The sequence below is a fragment of the Geotrypetes seraphini genome, chromosome 4, assembly GCF_902459505.1.
Source record: "Geotrypetes seraphini chromosome 4, aGeoSer1.1, whole genome shotgun sequence".
Taxonomy (NCBI): Eukaryota; Metazoa; Chordata; class Amphibia; order Gymnophiona; family Dermophiidae; genus Geotrypetes; species Geotrypetes seraphini.
In genome coordinates this window covers 172568570-172589387 of record NC_047087.1, presented here as the reverse complement: position 1 = coordinate 172589387, position 20818 = coordinate 172568570, and the positions used below count along the sequence as shown (strand labels likewise).

The 20818-nt window shown below is 46.2% G+C and overlaps 1 protein-coding gene across 1 annotated transcript in view; it reads right to left on the bottom strand.

The window, feature by feature from the left end:
* SF3B3 (splicing factor 3b subunit 3) overlaps positions 1 to 20818 on the bottom strand; it is a 307537-nt gene that overhangs the window by 85358 nt on the left and 201361 nt on the right. The window contains exons 17-18 of the mRNA XM_033940443.1: positions 11732 to 11886; positions 5840 to 6014 (exon numbers count right to left, since the gene is read on the bottom strand). Coding sequence (XP_033796334.1) covers positions 5840 to 6014; positions 11732 to 11886 — 330 coding nt within the window. The remainder of the gene's footprint in view (positions 1 to 5839; positions 6015 to 11731; positions 11887 to 20818) is intronic.

The following is a 20818-nucleotide window of genomic DNA, read 5'->3' as shown; positions in this document are numbered from 1 at the left end:
TTTATTTTCTGTTTTGTGATTATAACATGTCAGATTTGAAATGTGTATCCTGCCAGAGCTGGTGTTGGACTGCAAACGTGAGCTAGGATTTAACAGAAAGAGGAAAAGTCCTTTTTGTTTCTTTATTTTATTTACACCACAGCGCCAGTGTGGTTAGGAGAAGCCAAAGGGGGTGAAAAAGCTATAAAACCCACCAGGAGTTTTGAAAAAAAATCACCCAACTGGGCAGGAAAATCGAATTGAAAAACCAATTCAATAGGGCTGAATCGAATCAAAATTTTTTTTTCCTGTATCTGGCAGCATTAGTTTGCGCTACTGTCTTAGACTTTAGGACCTGGGATTGGGGAGAGATGGCATCCTCAGTACTTTATAATGCAAGTGAAACGAGGATTTGGTCAGACTTTTGAAGGGTCTGCAGAAAAAAAATATTGTATAGGCCGGGGACATGAGACAGCAGGAAATGGGAACTTTTCTTCCTTCTATTTTTGTGAATGGAAAGGCTGAGGATGTCAGAGAGGTCAGTTAAAATATGTGCTTTATAAGAAAATATAATAATGTGTTTTATAAAGTTTATAGCATAGCTGGCCTACCCAGTGAGGTGTTCCTAGTGGTGATGGTGGCAGCGTGTCAATGTGTTGAGAGGAAGAGGTGGTCTGGGAAATTCTGCTGAGCAAACTCCGGGCCCATTTCCACCCCCCAGTTAGTCCACTCCACTCAACTGATTCACACACTGAGTGGGTCTTTGGGTGTTGTTTTGGGATCTCTTCCAGTGGTTTATCTCCTTCTGGTCCAAGGAAGGAAACTTTGTTATCCTTAGCATTGACCTACAGAATATGTTTGTAACAGCGCTGCTTGTGTGGCATTAGGCTATGTAGTGATCGAAAGAAAAAAACAGACCTTTGCACATTTTTGCACTATATGGTGGGTGTATGAGGAGATTCACATTTCCTGCACAGCTAAGTCCACGTGAAGTTACCTTGTGCTGTATTTGACATCTAGCAAGGTCTCTGTTTGAAAGGAAAGATCTAAACTTAAAAATGAAGTGGCCAGAAGTTATGGTAAAAGCAGATAGTGTAGCTGGTTTTAAGAAAGATTTGGACAAATTCCTGGAGGAAAAGTCCATAATCTGTTATTAAGACATGGGGGAAGTGTCTGCTTGCCCTGGATCGGTAGCATGGAATGTTGCTACTCTTTGGGTTTTGACCAGGTATTAGTGTCCTGGATTGGCTACCATGAGAATGGGCTACTGGGCATGATGGACCATTGGTCTGACCCAGTTAGGCTATTCTTATGTTATGTTATCTGTAGGGGCCTTTGTTTTCACTTCTTATTTTAATGTATTTTTTTTCTGGGAACTTATCAGTGTTTTTTATAATGGGAACAAAAATGGAAGAGAATTAATGTGTGTGGAATGGGGGGGTAACTAATTTCTTCAGCTAAATAATTCAATCCACTTCAAACAGACATAGGAGAACTTGTGCACCATTCACACACCCTCCAACCAAAAACGTCAAAAGAAAAAAACTGTTCGACAACCTCCTAGCCATTCGAGCTGCAACACTCGACCCCCAACTCTACAACCAATTGATATCAACCACAGACTGCAAAACCTTCAAAAAGAAATAAAAACCCTTCTATTCAAAAAACACATAAAACCGAACTAACACAATCAGAACTGTCCCAAGCATCACCTGCAACTACTCCATATGTACTTCTAATGTCATGACAATTTAGACATAATTTATGTTATGTTATGTTTGGAATAATGGTTACATATATGAGGTTCAATAAAAGAAAGTTTTCACTGCCTGTTTCTATTCTGACCATTTATTCCATTTCATGGTTATTGCAAAAAAAAAAAAAAAAAATTTTTTTACATGGGGGGGGGGGGGGGGGATGTCAAAAAATGATGGGCCCCGGGTGCCACATACCCTAGGTACGCCACTGCACATACTATCACACCCAAGTCCTGCTCCTCTTTTAGGCACAAAAGTTCTTCACCCTTATACTGTACTGTATCCTCGGGATTTTGCAGCCCTAATGCATGACCTTGCTTTCTTAGCATTAAATCTTAGCTGCCAAATTTCAGACTATTCTTCAAGCTTTGCTAGGTCCAAACAGGGGTGTCTACTGCTCTATTACAGATTTTGGTACCATCCGCAAATAGGCAAATCTTACCTAACAACCCTTCAGCAATAAGATGAAAGTTTGACTGGAGGGATGTATATAGCCTCCATCCGGCAGGTCCGCCACTCCAAAATGGTGGGCCTTCTCCTTCCAGGTGCATTCTCAAAATAAAACTGGTAACCAGTGTAATTTCTTCAAAATTAACCAGGCCTAAGATTCCGAATGACCAGATACCTAAGTCCCCTCCCATTTGCTTTATGCTCATCTATCCGGCAATTTTGAGAGTCTACCATCATGGACGTTGGCAACAGTGCTGCCCGATTCAGGAAAAAATATTTCAATTCAATTCAGCGTATTGAATTGATTTTTCGATTCGATTTTCCTGCCCAAATGGTTTTTTTTTTCCCCCCAAACATCCTGGTGGGTTTATTTTATAGCCTCTTCACCCCTTTTGCACTTCTCCTACCCACACTGGCGCTGTGGTGTAAACAAAATAAACAAAAAAGACTTTTCCTCTCTGTTAAATCCTAGCTCATGTTTGTGGTCTAACACCACCTCTGACAGGATACACATTTCAAATCTGACATATTGTAATCACAAAATAGAAAATAAAATTATTCTTCTACCTTTTGTTGTCTGGTCATTATTTAGATCTTGTTGGTCCCAGGCTCTGGTTGTCTTCTGATAATTCACTTGCCAGGATCTCCTTCTTTCTTCGTGATAACCATCCATCTTCTATCTCTGTCCTCCCCTTCCCTCTCCCGGAGGTTTGGCATCTTTCCTTTTTTCATCTCCATCCCCAGATCCACGTTTTCTCAACTACCCTTTCATCCATCATATCTCCCTCCTTCCCCACCACCCCAGGTTCCACCAGCTCTCCCTTTCTCTTCCCCACTACCCTCCTATCCAGTATCTCTACCCCTCCTGTGTACAACTTCTCTCCCTTTCTGTTCCTTCCCTCCCTAAATCCCATTATCCACCATCTCTCTCCCTCTTGTTTTTAGATCCATTATTTCTTTTATCCCTCCCCCCATTTCCCCTCTCCCTCCCCTAACTCCCCTCTCCCCCAAGTCCATCCATTTTCTCCCTCCATCTTCTCCCCATCTCTCCTTCTACAGTCCACCAACTCCAGTCCATCTCCCCTCTCCCCCCAGCTCTGACTCCCAACACAGAAGCCCAGTATTTGGCTGGCAGAGGGCAACATTCGTGTATTGTGGCACCTATCAAGAGCTCCGGGCGCTTCACACAGCGGTCATACACTTTTCCTGTGAGCTGCAGAAGATGCGAGACTTGCAAAAGCCGCGTGAGAAGTGTCTCCGCACTGCAGCACTTCCCAATGCGCTCGCACCGCTCCTCGGGAGCCCCTGTGCGGCACCACGTCACCCGGTGCTCACAGGTGCGCAAGGCTCTGACCGTCATGTGGCCAATGAAAAGTCAGCCTCTGGCAGGACCCGGAAGAGCAGACGCGCGCGCGCACCACTGAGCAGCAGCAGCAAGAACGATGCATGCAGGTGGCGGATTGGAGGTGTTTGCCGGGCTCCGGGGGGCAGCATGAGCGTGCATGCGGGAAGATGAGGTGCAGGCATCTGCTTTTAGCCAACCAATTAAAAATCACCTTGTTGCCGTCGTTCTGCTCCCAGAGGTCCACTCGGCTTTCCTTCTGCCACTGGAGTCCTTGCTTCTGGTGTAACTTCCGATTTCGCAAAACCAGAAGTTACATTAGATGGAAGTATTCTGGTGGCAGAGGGAAAGCTCGAACGGGTCTCTAGCAAGGAGGCAGACAAATTGGTGAGTTCAATTTTTTTTACAAAATCAAATCGATTCGAATCGATTCACCCGAAGTGAATCGGTGAATCGATTCGAATCGGGCAGCACTAGTTGGCAACAATTCACCACATTGGCCTTGGCACAGGATTTCCTAAACACCCTTGACTGTGAGGTATCTCTCACCTGAGCCTGTATGTGCTTTGCATATGTTCTACGTATCCTTTATGGACATATGCTATGCGCATATGTTATCCAAACATTCCCTCTTGCTGTTTTTTGTAACATTATGACAGTTAACAGTTGTTTTGTTGTACTGTTTATCATCATGGAGCCGGGGAGTTGCACACATTTTTGTACCCCCTGCCCGTGTGACTGCCTCTCTTTGGGGAGATTCATGTGTGCTTTTGTAATGTGTGTATTGGGGGGGGGGAAGCAGGCATAAGGAGTTCATGTAAAATGGTGTCAACACACCTTGAGGAGTCTACCCTTGTTGATTTTTGTAAAAATCGAGGGGTTTTGAGGCAGATAGAAGCTTCAGAAAAAAAGATCATTTAAAATCCAAGATGGCTGCCACTAGCAAAATTGCTACAAAAACAGCCTGTGGAGACTTTTTTGAAAAATACCCAAAAACATTGAAATAGGGGTTTTGGAGGTGAAGGACCTGACCCCTAAAAACCTAAAAAATGAGGGTTTTGCCCCCCCATCCATTTTTCCCATAGGAAATAATGAGGTTGTACTTATAGTTCTGTAAAAGTGCCTGCCTGTCAGTTTTCCTTGTAGCTGGAAGAGATGGAAAAGACTCTCTGCCTCAGAAACTTCCAATAATAATTCCAAACCATGAAATCTTTGGGCTGCCAGTCAGACTGACCCCTGTCCAAGACCTCCACCCCCATGGAACTGCGAAGCATGACCGGGGAAGGCAAAATATGCACCTGGCTCCTTGATACACTAACAGTTCTTACTTAGGGCACACGCAGCTTGCGCTCAAGTCTCTGAAAAATTCAGAAGCCGAGTTGGCTCCCTGGGGAACAGACCCAGAGCCTTGAAGTAGCACACAGCAGGCTGGCTCCACAAATTCACCTGAAGGTTTGCCCTGCGAGCTGTAGTCTGACTCCATGGAACCAGCATCCTTTCCTAGGCAGAGAAACCCCAAATATGGGGTCTCAGGGCACCAAAGCCTCAGAAAAAACTAACTTATAACCAAAAATATGGAAAAAAACCTAAGCAGAGCAAATCAGAAACACCTCCACATAGTTCACTTGCAGAAAGAAAAACCGAAGGGGGGGGGGGCACTCCACTCCACTGACAATGTGAGAGGTGCTGAAACACACTTCTGCAAAACCTGGTTTGCGGGAATGGACTGATCACCCAATGGACAAAAAAATAAAATCCAACAAGTCTGCAGTAAAGAAATAATGAAATCAAAACAAAAGCCGAAACTGTAGAGCAATGTACAAGATGCAGGCAATGTTTATTTCAATAAACAATTTGTTGCGCATATTAATTTCACAGCTTTTCCAGCAGTGACATGCCTTAGTACACACCGCAGCCCATTGACCAGGCAAAAATTGTTGCGTATATATTTTTCACCACCATCTTTGGGACCCCTAATGAAGATGTGTTGATCGAAACACAGTCCGTGTCAGGTCCCGTTACTCATTTAGGGTGGTTTATTTGTGCGCAACAAATTGTTTATTGAAATAAACATTGCCTGCATCTTGCTCTGCAGTTCTGTACATTGCTCTGCAGTTTCGTCTTTTGTTCTGATCACCTACTGTACAGACTCCTGAGTAGATGTAACAGAAAAAGCTTTTATGGAAAATTGATAACTATATACTCTGAACGTTGATAACTGCATGCTAAATGAACAGAAGCCATCTTTAGGTGAGAACTATAAAAGGTATCCTGCCAGCCTTATTTTCCCCATCCAATAAGCCTGCTGTACCTCTGCCATTTGCTGTTTTCGTTGCGCCTTGGTGGCCTCAGTGTAAGCATTGTGATCAGTCTCAATGATGATCAAATTATTGCTTTCGGGGTGGACGACAAACTTTCTGGGTGTGTACTGCAGAGGAAAGGACACCTGATTGAACACAGCACCCAATTTCTCCAATGCCAGAATCCTATTCAAGATAGAGAGGGGGAAAAATGGAACAGCACAGGCATTAAACCTACTGAAAAACATCACCTCAACTCCATCCCTAAAAAAGCCATTCTTTTACTCCTAGAATGTAAACAAGATCAATTTCAAGTTGCTAAAAGGACTGACCCTATTACAGCTAAAGCACTACACAGTTACATGACAAGGGTAGGAGGCACCCAGGGCAGAGGCAACCCCCCTCCTCTGTTCTTTCTGTGGCAACCCATCTGCATCCTCCTCTCTGCCCCTCCCCCCGCTCCTTCCATGCCACACCCTCGCCCTCCCTTCTCACCCCCATACCTTTTGAAATCTTCAGCAGTGCAAGCAGTTTCTCAGGCCTGCTGCATGCGCTGGCTTTTCCTCTGATGTCACTTCCTGGCCCCGTGACCCAAAAGTAATTTCAGATGGAGCCAGGCCAGTGTGAGCAGCAGGCTAGAGTAATTGCTCATGCTGGTGAAGATTTAAAAGAGTTATGATGGGCGGGGGAGGGAGGGTGCGAGTGTGGCATGGGGGGGACGGAGAGGTGCCAGCACCCCCCATCAAGATGACATCCTTACTACGCCACTGGCATAGCACTTAAGATAGAATGAACTGTAGATGACTCCTTAGCAGTGTCTAATCTGCATTCCATTACTGTATCGTCACATAATGCCATTTTAATATCCAGTCAAGGTTAGCCTTGTGGATACTCAAGAGGGTCCCGCCATGTACCTGTATCCATGCCTCTACACTAGGTTCCTTTCTACCCACAAACTAAGTCTCTACTTGCCTCTGTATAACTACCATGTTCCGCAAGCTATACCTTGGTGGATTGTAGGAATGCTGAGACCTTGCAAAATCCAAGCTCAGAGTTTCTAGCAACTGCACAAAACAAAACAAAAAACTTCACCCCAATCCAAGTCCCCTTCCCCGACTACCTAAGATTTACTTTAAATATCCAATGATGGTCTGACCACAAAGCACTTTTCTCATGGACCAAGGTCAGATGTACATAAGATCTCCTTTTATCCTTCAAATATTCAGCATTTTTTATTTATTACTTGTCACCATGACTGAATAAAGTTGGATAGGATTTGAGTAGTGATTTAATTCGACATCAAGAAAAACCTTAAGAGGAAGCAAACCATTGGACGATGTTTCTCATATTTTGGAGACTTCACTCACAGAAGTGGCAGAAAGAGCAACTCTGATAGTTTCCTTTATATTTGAGCAAGATTTGAATGCAGTAATGAAATTATTCTTCCGAAACTCTCAGAAAGAGTTTTGTGGTAAAAAATGTGGTAGAGAATGACACAGTGGCGGTTTACCCGCGCCACCGCATTTAGCCGTGGGTAACCCGCCAAAACGGGGAACGAAAACTAGCAGTCGCTGCGGGGGCGGGGACAAGGCCATTCACCGCTCCGTGGAGCGATGAATGGTCTTGTCCCCGCAGTGAGGCATGAAGGATCGCGCGGTCCCTGCAGCCCACACCCGCCTGCCCAATCGATCCTAGTGATTAGCCAGCTCTCTCCCTTCTCCTCACCTTAGTTTGTAGGTTTTCTTTTTCGGCGACCCGCATGCTATCAAAGAGCCGCGCACCCGCTGCTGCTCAGTTTCGATCTTCTGCTCTGACGCAACCGGAAACAGGAAGTTGCAGCAGAGCAGAAGATTGAATACTGAGCAGCCGCGCGTGCACGGCTCTTTGGGAAAGCGTGCAGGTCGCCGAAAAAGAAAGCCTGCAAACTAAGGTGAGGAGAAGGGAGAGAGCTGGCTAAACACTAGAATCGATTGGGCAGGCGGGTGGGGGTTGCGGGGACCTTGCGATCGTCCGTGTTCCCGGCTCAAACTGGAAGGAGGGAGTGAAAGGGAAAAGGATTCTGGGCCAAGGGGATGAAGACAGAAAGAAAAACCCACAGCAGGAAAGAAAGGGAAGGACAGCCAGGTGAGCCAGATGCTAGAAGCAGGGGAGGAGGGGGGGGGGGAAGAAAGAGGGAAAAAAGCTAGATGGCGTTGAAAAGAAGAGACACACTGGTATGGAAGAGGAAGATAGGTGAAATCTGGACACAGGAAGGTAACAGAAAGAGGGGAAATTATGTGCATGGGGCATAGGGACAGAGACATAAAGGGGACATGCCATGGGGATGGTATATGGACACAGGGGGGGGGGGCAATGGCAGATACATAGGGGAGATATTAGAAATGGGGAAAATAGGAGCACAGAAGCGAGATGGTTTGTGGGGATGGGACAGGGACCGAGCTCGCAGGCTCCAGTGGCTTGCACAATTACATTGTAATGTGCCACGAAAATAAGAGGGAGGAAGGTAGATAGATAGGCCACACGAGAGGAGCTGAAGGGTGGTAGAAAGGAACAGATGGTAAAGGAGGGAGGGAAGGGTGGTGGTGGAAAGGAATAGAACAGACATTGAAGGAGGGTGGAGAGGAACAGACCCTGAAGGGAAATGTGGAAGACAGAGTGGGAAGAAGACAGATGCCAGACTATGGGGGAGCGGAGGGAAGAAGATAGGTGCTAGACCAATTGGGGGGGGGGGGTGAAGGGAGAGGCACAGTAAAAGCAAATGGAAGACGCAGAGAGAAGACACACAGTGGATGGAAGGAATTGAATGAGAAGATTTGGAAAGCAGAAACCAGACAACAAAGGTAGAAAAAAAAATTCTATTTATTTATTTATTTTTTGCTTTAGGATAAAGTAATATATTAGTTGTGTTGATAAAAATTTATAAACAAAGCCCTGCCAGCTGAACATCTCTTTCTCTAGTTCAGCAGCAGGAACTTTGATTTATAAGAAAGGAATAAGCTAAATATTACAGTACTAAGGCTTATATGGATGCAGCGGGGATGGTGACGGGGCGGTGAATGGGATGGCAGTGGCGGGGCGGTGAAAGGGATGACGGTGACGGGGCGGTGAAGGGAACGGCGGTGACGGGGCAGTGCAGAGGATGGTGGGCCGGGGACAGGGTGGTGACGGGGACAGATTTTTTCCCCGTGTCATTCTCTAAAATGTGGATATATCCTGATGTTGCTAAGGTGACATAGGATATGAGAAAGGAATTTCTTATACTGGGAGATGAAGTAAAAAAAATTGGGTGGTACTTTTCTATTAGCACACCTATGTTCACTACTTAGGAAACAAATATATGCTTTTCTTACCAGAGCAACTGAGTTCTTTTTTGGATTTAAAAAATCTCTCCAGAAATTGAAAGTTTTTGTATAATTGTAACGAATTAGTCAATTGATAGCCTGTTCTTTCTAAATTTTATGTTTTCTTTCTTCTCCCTTGGTAGATACACCCCTCTATTTGGTGGTCTAAGGAAGGCTTCCTTAATTCTTATTATTTAATTTCCTGCTGATATACGATGGTCTGTATTTCTGGATTGAGTGTTATTACTTGTATCACTTTACTGTAAAATATTTTTTAAAAATCCAAAGACAAATATTCAGCAATCTCACCCAAAGTTTCAGTGGTACATATAACTAGGGCCATCAATTATCATGCATAAATTCCCAGATTTATGCAAAAGTGGAAAATAGGTATAAATCAATTTTCATCCTATTTTTAAGACCATCAAAAGAGCAGCTACAAAGCTGCTATATGGCTTCTCAAGGGCAGGTTTGAAACACATGCTACCAATGCTGCTTTCAAGGCTAGGCAAGAGAGCGACCTAAGCACTCTTTCACAGGCTGACAGGTCCCCACACAGAAACAGTAAAGTCTGCTTCCCATACTAGTGACTAGAGCTCAGACCTATAATGTGGGGTTTTGCTGTTGTTGTGAACATGGGATGAAAGTTAGAGGGGATTTCTGCAGAGCAGGTTGATGGAAGAAGAGGATTGAATGGGGCAAGGGTGACAAATTAGGCAGGGGAATGATGGGAGAATATATAGATGCTGCTGAGCAGATGGGAATAGAAAAAGGGGAAATATTCAATTGTATTTTAAAAATCTGGTTTCATGGAATGTACCAGATTACAGTACTCCCCCGATATTCACGGGGGTTCCGTTCCAGGAACCCCCACGAATATAAAAAAAACCACAAATAAGGTTTTTCGCCTGGAGAGGCACGAGAAGGCAGCTGGAGCGCCGGAGAGTGAAGGAAATCACTTGCGGTATGCTCCGACCGCCTCTTCCTGCACCAAAGTCAGGCTTCACCAATCAGGAGCTGCTTTGACATGCAGGTCCTGATTGGTAAAGCCCAACTTTAGCACAGGAAGTCCCGGTCAGAGAATACCACGAATGACCGGGGGAACACTGTATAATATTTTTTTAATATGTAAACAAGAATTTTGGGAGATTTGTATTGGGATGTGTTTTCAAGAGTTTCAGAATGACAGATTAAGTTCTTTTTTTATTTTTGTAATATCATGTTTATTAAGACAGAGAGTAACCGTGGACAGTGAAAGAAGGCAATAAACAATAAACAAAGTAGATACAAAGTCACAAGAAAGGCATAAGCTGCAGCCTTACCAACAAGGTTCTGTTAGGATACACAGGAGTCCGTATTTTAGCTGTTGATTCCCACTTCCTGTTCAGAAGGGTATCACTTTAAGAAATTGATCTCCTCCCCTTCTGTAGTGGAGAACAGCTTCATCCTCAGTTGGTACCAAAGCAATTGAACTCCACTGAAGGAGAAGAGGCACGGGATATTTCCCCGGCCACAAACAGCATCTCCCACTGGCAGGAGTATAAGTGAGAGACTCCTGTTCTGCTTAGAGGGAACAGTAGTGAATAAGAAGGTGACATTTGTTCTTACCCACTAACTGCATTTCCTTGGAGTCCTGCTAGACCAGTCAAGGTCCTGCCAAGGAAGACCAGAACTGGACTTTTTTTCTTTGTATTGTTTAGAGCTGAAGGGCCCTTTCAGGTTTTTCCTAGTTGCAGTCCAAAGAACAGAATTTCCACTCTAAAATGCTACTCTGTAATCCTACTATATTGTTGCGTTATAATGATCTATCAGAATGTTGCCCCCATAATCTTGTTCTTCTGTACTGATCTATGGTTTCATGAGGTTAATTCATTATGCCTTTCAAGCAATGCAGTTCTGCTTGTCAATCATTCCAGGGATGCACCACTCCTTACATCTGTGATGTCACAGAATTATCAGCATTCTCTGCCTCCATCTGTTGGTTGGATGACATAACCCACTCATTTGGACTGATCTAGCAGAACTTAAGAAAATTAGCAGGTAAAAACAAATTTCACCTGAACTAGAAAAAGACATTTCTCATGGATATTCTTCTGCTGTGATAAACACTGACAAAATCCTAGAAAAAACATAAAACTAAAAATATAGATAATCCAGAGATCCCAGTTTAGTCTGCACTTATTAGAAGAGCTGTTCTGTGGGGTGTTCTCAAAGCACCAGGAAGTAAGAGGCACAGATAGCTACAACAAATCACAGGTCAAAACACAGAAGCAGCTAGCCAACTGGTAGCCACTCTACTCAGGATGGGATGTTGGCTTGACTAAGACTTCCTTGTGCCCTATCTGGATCTGGCTGGCAAGAAACCACCCTTATGCAAAAGTAAGACATCCAGAGCTCAGGATGAATTTTCTTATCTACTATATTGAATAACTGGAAACAATAGGTGAGAGACATCTATCAGACCCTATAACATTATTTCCTGCATAATTCTTTCATGAGAAATGCAAAAACGCAAACTCTAATCTAGGTAGCAGATTTGTTCAGTTTGCTCACTATGCTTACCTCAGAGTGTTTGTGGAAATGGCCACAATACCCTCAGGACATTGCTCTGAAGCGAAGCCTGATGCAAACTCTAGAGTCTCATAGGAGAGGGGTGTCAGATGAAATCGAGACTGATAGGCATAGCTCAGCCATGAGCGGCTTGACATAGCCAGCACCTGTGTTAACAGGAAGAGAAGCGATATGTTCAGCAGCAAGTACAGAATGAGAACATCAATGATGATTTATATACAGTAAGTCAAATAAGGAAAGGATTCAGTTACAGTCAACAGGAAGCATACTGGGGAAATGAAAGATCAGCTGGGTATATGAATCCTGGGTATATAATATCCTGGGTATATGAATCCTGGGTATATAATAAAAGGCTAACTCGCGCATGCGCATTCCTATTTGCGTGTTCCGTGAGCTGTAGGTCTGTGGCCTAAGGAGTGCGCATGCGCGCTAATACGTCACCAGCCTATCGCCTCCACAAGCCGGACCGCAGCCAGACGACGTTCTCCGTTTCTCCTGCCGCCGCCGCCGCCGATCTCCGTTTCTCCTTTGCCGCCCACCCCCTTCTTTTCCCGTGGGCCCGAATGGCGATTCCAGCAGCGTGTTCATCAGTCTCCACACGCTGCTTCGGGCCCTTCTACTGCCCTGATTTGCTCTGCCGCGTCTCTGATGATGTCATCAGGGACGTGCCAGAGTAAATCAGGGCAGTAGAAGGGCCCGAAGCAGCGTGTGGAGACTGATGCAAGCGCTGCTGGAATCACCACCTTTGTAGTCCGGCCCGCGGGAAGGGAAAGGGGGGGGGGTAGAGGAAACGCTAATACTGCTGCACAGGGAACTGGTGGGGGGGGAGGGAAATGGAGGGGAAAGGAATGCTGCTTTGGACGGACAGACAGACAGAGAGAGGAAGGGAAACACAAAGAAAATAAGAAAGACACAGGGGCAGGTGCACAGGGAACTGTTGTGGGGGGAGGGAAATGGAGGGGGATGGAATGCTGCTTTGGACAGACAGACAGAGGGAGGAAGGGAGACAGAAAGGAAAGAAGAAAGACACAGAGTCAGGGAGATACACAGAAAGACAGACAGGCAAAGGAGGCCAGGGACAGAGACAGACAGAAAGGACAGCGGGAGCCGCGTCAGGAGGGGTGCGGGATGCGGCAGTGGAAACTTTTCCAATGGGTGCAACTGGGCAGCTGTCGGGAACCTTTGATTAGGGGCAGAGCAAGGTAAGAGTATCATAGGGATAAGAAGGAGGAGGGAGGATAAAAAAGGAAGGGATGCCTACTGCTGGACAGGGGGAGAAGGAAAGAGATGCTGATGGACAGGGGAGGTGAAGAAAAAGGAACGGAGGACTAATGTTGGACAGAGGGAGAAGGAAAGAGGTGCTGCTGGACAGGGGGGAGGTAAAACAAAGGGAGAAGGGCTGCTGCTGCATAAGGAGAGCAGTGAAGGGGTGGTGGTGGACACAGTGGAGGTAAAAGGGAAAATGGAGAGGGGGAGCAGGCAAGGGGTGGTGATGGACAGCCAAGGAAAAATAAAGGCAGAAAGAAAGAAAGCGGCTAAGGAGAGAGAGAGAAAAAAAGACAGACACACACACATATGTTCTAGCACCCGTTAATGTAACGGGCTTAAAGACTAGTACAGAAATAATGGCACAATAACCCACAGCACTCAAAAGCTTCCAGATTACACATCTGGAAGCTACATTCATCTCCAGATAAATGCATTTCAATGACTTAATATAAAACACTGCTGGATTTGATCAATTGATATCAATAAAATCAAAACAAGTTACCTCCCCCCCCTTTGTACTGGAAAATGTCACTAAATGCCTACCTCTAATTTACTGGAATTAAGAACAGAACACATCAGAATCTAACCAAGATTACAAAAAGTTTAGGTTATATTTCTAACTATATGCACTTTTCCACTGGATAATGAGAGAAGCTTGTTGTTGGCTCTCTCTATATTTTCTGGAGGGAAAGGGGAAGTAGCTTACTGATGAGAATTGTAGGTAATTTTATAAGTCCTAAGCTTTTGAGCTTGTGTATTGAATGAGATCTATGCCAATGCTTTGGTGTATTTCCTTGATGCCCCCTCATGCCTCAAGTTCAAGGACTTTTTCTTGAACATCGGGTGAGCAGAATAGGAAAGCTTCTTACTCTTGGGCCTCTTCATGGATCCTAACTTAGTGGTGAATGCTTCAGTGCCATCAGATCACCAGCACATTGTGCAGTTCTTGGATCCTTTGGCATTCAAGGAGAGGTATTGAGCTTTAAAGCTCTGCAAAGATGTCAAGGAGATGCAATATTCAGAGCATGAAGGCCCTGGGTGAATAAGCACAGTTACTTACCGTAACAGGTGTTATCCAGGGACAGCAGGCAGATATTCTTGACTGATGGGTGACGGCACCGACAGAGCCCCGGTACGGACACTTTTAGAGTGATTGCACTCTAAGAACTTGGAAAGTTCTAGAGACCGCACCGCGCATGCGCGAGTGCCTTCCCGCCCGACCCCGACGCGCGGTCCCTCAGTTAAGATAAGCCAGCTAAGAAGCCAACCCGGGGAGGTGGGTGGGACGCAAGAATATCTGCCTGCTGTCCCTGGATAACACCTGTTACGGTAAGTAACTGTGCTTTATCCCAGGACAAGCAGGCAGCATATTCTTGACTGATGGGTGACCTCCAAGCTAACAAAAAGAGGGATGGAGGGAAGGTTGGCCATTAGGAAAACAAATTTTGCAAAACAGATTGGCCGAAATGTCCATCCCGTCTGGAGAAAGCATCCAGACAATAATGAGATGTAAAAGTATGGACTGAGGACCACGTAGCAGCTTTGCAGATTTCCTCAATGGGCGTGGAACGGAGGAAAGCTACAGATGCTGCCATAGCTCTAATTCTATGTGCCGTGACAGAACCTTCCAGCATCAGTCCGGACTGAGCATAGCAGAATGAAATGCACGCAGCAAGCCAATTAGATAGCGTACGTTTAGAAACAGGACGTCCCAATTTATTTGGATCAAAGGACAAAAAAAGTTGGGGAGATGATCTGTGGGGCTTAGTACGGTCTAAATAGTAAGCTAAAGCCCGCTTACAATCCAAAGTATGAAGAGCCTGTTCCCCGGAATGAGAGTGAGGTTTAGGGAAAAAAACAGGAAGTACAATAGATTGGTTGATATGGAACTCAGAAACAACCTTAGGGAGAAACTTTGGATGTGTACGTAGAACCACCTTGTCGTGATGAAAGACAGTGAAAGGTGGATCAGAAACTAGTGCATGGAGCTCACTGACCCTCCTGGCAGAGGTGAGAGCAATAAGAAAAAGTACCTTCCAAGTGAGAAACTTGAAAGAGGCAGTAGCCAAGGGTTCAAATGGAGGCTTCATCAAGGCGGAGAGAACCACGTTCAGATCCCAGATCACCGGAGGTGCTTTGAGAGGTGGTTTCAGATTGAAAAGACCTCGCATGAATCTGGAGACCAGGGGATGAGCTGAAAGGAGTTTCCCCTGGACTGGCTCATGAAAAGCCGTAATGGCACTGAGATGAACTCTGATGGAAGTAGACTTGAGACCAGCAGTAGACAGAGAAAGCAGATAATCCAATAGAGGTTCCACAGCAAGAGACTTGGGGTCATGATGATGTAGGAGACACCAAGAAGAAAACCTCGTCCACTTTTGATAGTAACATTGCAGAGTGGCTGGTTTCCTGGAGGCGTCCAAGATGGAGCGAACAGGCTGAGATAACAAAAGATCAGTTGAAGTCAGCCCGAGAGATACCAAGCTGTCAGGTGTAGAGATTGCAGGTTGGGATGGAGGAGGGTTTCCTGATCTTGTGTAAGCAGAGATGGAAACAGTGGAAGTAGAAATGGATCCCTGGAACTGAGTTGAAGTAGAAGGGAGAACCAATGCTGTCTGGGCCACCGTGGTGCAATCAGGATCATGGTGGCTCGTTCCCTCTTTAATTTGAACAAGGTCCGAAGCATGAGAGGCAGAGGAGGGAAAGCATAAAGGAACAGATTGGACCAATCCAGAAGAAACGCATCCGCTGCCAGACGGTGAGGAGAGTAAAGTCTGGAGCAGAATTGGGGCAGCTGATGATTGTGAGGAGCTGCAAAAAGGTCCACCTGAGGAGTGCCCCATTGTGCGAAGATGGACTGCAGAGTCGATGGGTCGAGAGTCCATTCGTGGGGTTGGAGAACTCTGCTGAGCTTGTCCGCTAAGTAGTTCTGTTCTCCCTGAATGTAAATCGCTTTCAGGAATAAGCGGCGCGAGGATGCCCAAGACCAGATTCTCTGGGCTTCCTGGCATAAGAGGCGAGAGCCCGTTCCCCCTTGCTTGTTGATGTAGTACATAGCCACCTGGTTGTCTGTGCAAATTAGAAGGACTTGCGGAAATAGAAGGTGTTGGAAGGCCTTGAGGGCATAGAACATTGCCCTGAGTTCCAGGAAATTGATGTGATGCTTCTTTTCCTGAGGAGTCCAAAGGCCCTGAGTTTGGAACTCGTTCAGATGAGCTCCCCATGCATAAGGGGAGGCGTCGGTGGTGATGACCAGATGATGAGGAGGCAGATGGAACAGAAGGCCCCTGGAGAGATTTGAGGATATCAACCACCATTGCAGAGACTGACGAAGAGACGATGTCACAGATATGTGTCGTGAGCAAGAGTCTGTCGCTTGAGACCACTGGAGAGCCAGGGTCCATTGAGGAGTGCGCAGGTGAAGCCGTGCCAGGGGTGTGACATGAACTGTGGAGGCCATGTGACCCAAGAGAATCATCATCTGCTTTGCAGAAATGGAGTGCTGGGACAGAACCTGCTGACAGAGTGATTGGAGGTTGTGAAGACGGTTGTCCGGCAAGAAGGCTCTCATCTGGACCGTGTCCAGTACCGCTCCAATGAATTGAAGTCTTCGTGTAGGCAGAAGGTGAGACTTGGGTATATTGATTTCGAACCCCATTAGTTGTAGAAATAAGATGGTCTGGTTGGTGGCCAGAAGAACAGTCTGAGATGAAATGGCCTTGATTAACCAATCGTCCAGGTAGGGAAAAACCTGAAGGTGGTGGGAGCGGAGAAACGCTGCCACCACTACCAGACATTTTGTGAACACTCTTGGAGAGGAGGCAAGACCGAAGGGGAGCACTCTGTATTGGTAATGACAGTGATTGATCATGAAGCGAAGGTACTGTCTGGAGGCCGGATGAATTGGAATGTGAGTGTAGGCCTCTTTGAGATCGAGAGAGCATAGCCAGTCGTTGTGATCGAGGAGAGGATAAAGCGTAGCTAGAGATAGCATCTTGAATTTTTCTTTGACCAAACATTTGTTGAGATCTCGCAGATCTAGAATTGGTCTGAGGTCTCCTGTTTTCTTGGGGACTAGAAAATACCGGGAGTAAAATCCTTGCCCTCTTTGGTCCAGAGGAACTTCCTCTATGGCGTTCAGAAGCAGGAGGGACTGAACCTCCTGACAAAGGAGGGCAGATTGAGGAGTGTGCAAAGCAGACTCTTTTGGTAGACTTTGGCCCGGAAGGGTGTGAAAGTTGAGAGAGTAGCCGTGGCGGATGATGTTGAGGACCCACTGGTCCGAAGTGATAACTTCCCACCGGCTGAGAAAGAAAGATAGACGTCCTCCTATCGGTTGAGGGAGGAGAGGAGATGGTTGAACGCTGGCTATGCCCTCGAGGATCAAGTCAAAAGGGCTGAGTCGATTTTTGTGGAGGAGGCGGCTTAGCTTGTTGTTGCTGCTGAGGCCTAGGTGTTTGCCGCTGCTGTTGACGCTGCCTCCTAGGTTGCTGAGTGGAAGGCTGTAAGGGACGAGCCACAAAACGCCGCTGATAGGCCGTTTGCTGTCTGAATGGCCGTGAAGGTGGAGGTTTCTTCTTGGTCTTAAGAAGGGTATCCCAGCGGGTTTCATGAGCCGAGAGCTTCTGGGTCGTTGAGTCCATAGAATCTCCGAACAGCTCATCCCCTAAACATGGGGCATTAGCCAACCGGTCTTGATGATTAACATCAAGCTCAGAGACTCTGAGCCAAGCCAAACGGCGCATGGCTACAGATATGGCTGTTGCTCTAGAGGTAAGCTCAAAAGTGTCATATATAGACCTTACCATGAATTTTCTGAGCTGGAAAAGAGCTGAAGAGCACTGATGGAAAGCCTCACGATTCCCCACAGGAAGATACTGCTCAAAGGAAGCCATGGTGGTAAGGAGATGCTTTAAATAAAATGAAAAATGAAAAGCATAGTTACCAGAACGATTAGCAAGCATCGCATTCTGGTAAAGTCGCTTACCGAACTTGTCCATGGCTTTACCCTCTCTGCCAGGAGGGACAGAGGCATAGACACTAGCTCCCAAGGACTTCTTGAGGGTAGATTCTACAAGAAGAGACTCATGAGAGAGTTGTGGTTTATCAAAACCAGGAATGGGGATTACTTTATAAAGGGAATCCAATTTGCGAGGAGCTCCCGGGATAGTAAGAGGAGTCTCCAGATTCTTGTAAAAGGTCTCCCTCAGGATGTCGTGTAAAGGGAGTTTCAAGAATTCCTTTGGAGGCTGGTCAAAATCAAGAGCGTCCAAAAAAGCTTTGGACTTTTTAGACTCAGCCTCCAAAGGAATGGAAAGAGATTCACACATATCTCTTAAAAAAGAAGAGAAAGAGGTGGAATCAGGTTTGGAGGAAATATCCTGGAGAACAGGCTCGTCTTCCTCTGATGAACACTCCCCTTCTGACTGAAGAGGTTCTTCAGAGTCGCCCCACAGATCAGGGTCTCGAACATGGGGACCACGGTCCCGAGACTCAGGGGTGGATGGTTCTCGGTGTCGGGACTTCTGTACCGACTTACCCGACCTCACCGATGCGGTACCGGGCGATGTTATCGGTCGCACCGGAGCCAATGTCTGTACCGATTGGTGATGAGACCTAGACTCCGGTGCAAGGACAGGCATCGATGTCGATGAGGTCAAGTGTACCGGTACCGAAGGAGTGGTTGGTGACAATACTGGCTGTTCCACGATCGGTACCGGTGGCTCAGTGGGGACCGATACCGGAGGGCTCGGTGTCAGGAGAGCTGGAAGGAGTTGTTTGAGCTGTTCCTTCAGCTGTACCTGCAAGATGGCCGCAATGCGATCATCAAGGGAGGGCACCGGTACCGCTTTTTTCTTCTGCGGTACCTGCGGTGCCGCTCGACGCCCCGGAGATGAGGAGCCCGATGTCGAGGGACTCACCTCAATAGGGGCGGAGCGCTTCCGCTGGCGTCTCACGGTCGGCAGGATTGGACTCTCTGCAATGGAGACCGGAGGACGTTCCAGCGGGGAAGGCTTCTTAGCCGGCTTACCTGCATGCTGTGGCGTCGATGAGGTGGGTGCCGACGAAACAGGTACCGAGACCGGCGCCGAAGACGCGGGGTCGGACATGTCGGTGCCGAAAAGCAGTTTCTGCTGTATCTCTCGATTTTTGAGAGTCCGCTTTTTCAAAGTGGCACAGCGGGTGCAGGTAGAGGCCTGATGTTCTGGACCCAGACACTGAAGGCACCAGTTGTGCGGGTCTGTCAGGGAAATAGGCCGTGCACACCGCTGGCACTTCTTGAACCCGGGCTGGGGGGGCATGAACGTAAAAACGGCTTCTGCCAAATCGAAGGCCGAGGCCTCGATGATGGCAGTAGGCCCCGCCGGGTCAAATCAAGAAACTTGACAAAAACAAGAGAAAGAAAAAAGGAAGGGCAAAAAGAACCCGAGAAAGTTTACGCGAGCGGGAAGGCGAATGAAAAAAATATTTCAACAGCCGTTGAAAATGCGACTTCTTAGCTCCGCGGAAACTAAGAAACTGAGGGACCGCGCGTCGGGGTCGGGCGGGAAGGCACTCGCGCATGCGCGGTGCGGTCTCTAGAACTTTCCAAGTTCTTAGAGTGCAATCACTCTAAAAGTGTCCGTACCGGGGCTCCGTCGGTGCCGTCACCCATCAGTCAAGAATATGCTGCCTGCTTGTCCTGGGATAAGATATATTACATTCTCTATGCCCAAAAAGCACATGCAAGTGACATAATAGCCAATTATGGATAAGCTTCTATTTGTAGCAGGAGCAAGACATGCAATTGCTGCTTCTTCTCTCTTCTCTCTTATCATACTGAAAAAAACAAAGCAAAACCAACCACCACCACGTGAACCAAGATGACGTCCTGATTAGATGCTTGGGGTAGAGAATGACATGGTGACAGAATTCATCATCGTTCCCATCCCCACAGATAGCAGAAGGAGACCATCCCATGTCATTCTTTAGTGTCTATCTCAGCCTCAGTCCTTCTACACCAGCATTCTTTAATGTAAGGCTTGAGGGTCAGTGGTTGTGCCCATTCATATTCCGATTCTTCCCTCTCTCCTTAAAGAATGACATGAGGATTGTTTCCCATGGTTATCCGCGGGGACGGTGATGAATTCTGTCACCATGTCATTCTCTACTCTGGTGCTTACCTCTTGTTTGCTGCCAGTTTGATGATTCCAAGCCACTTCTTTAGGAATGAGGAAGAGGAAAATGGGTATTTGACATGTATCCTTGAGTATGGTGAAAGCCCCAAGTTTTTAAGCAAGTGACAATGGAAAAGTTCCAAGCTCTTGCTTCTTCTGAATTAATTCTCTGTCAGCTGCAGTAGAAGACTGTAGTTCTACTGGCAGTAAAAAGCAAGAGTTCTTAAGGCCCTATAAAGAATGATGCAGGGGCAAAGTTTGTCCCCATCATGTCCCTGCGGGCTCTGTCCCCGTCCCCACCTCATTCCCGTGGGCTCTATCCTCATCTGCACAAGCCTTGAACACTTATTTTATATTTAAATCTTTTTATTAAAGTATTAAAAGGGACAATATTTTGTTCAATTGATGTTTATAAATCACAAATAGAGCCTTTCATTTTGATCTGGTTTTGGTACAACATTCCCAAAGATTCGGTTGCCTGTGTTTTTACATCATCTGGGAAGATAATTGGATTGTCTCTCAGACATGGGTGTAGAAAAGAACCAACACAGTATAGTGGATAAACAGGAAACAACTATTCAATTTTGTAAATGCTCCTTGATACTAGCAATGGTAGATGAATCTGTTGCAGTAATATAAATGATGCTTGAGC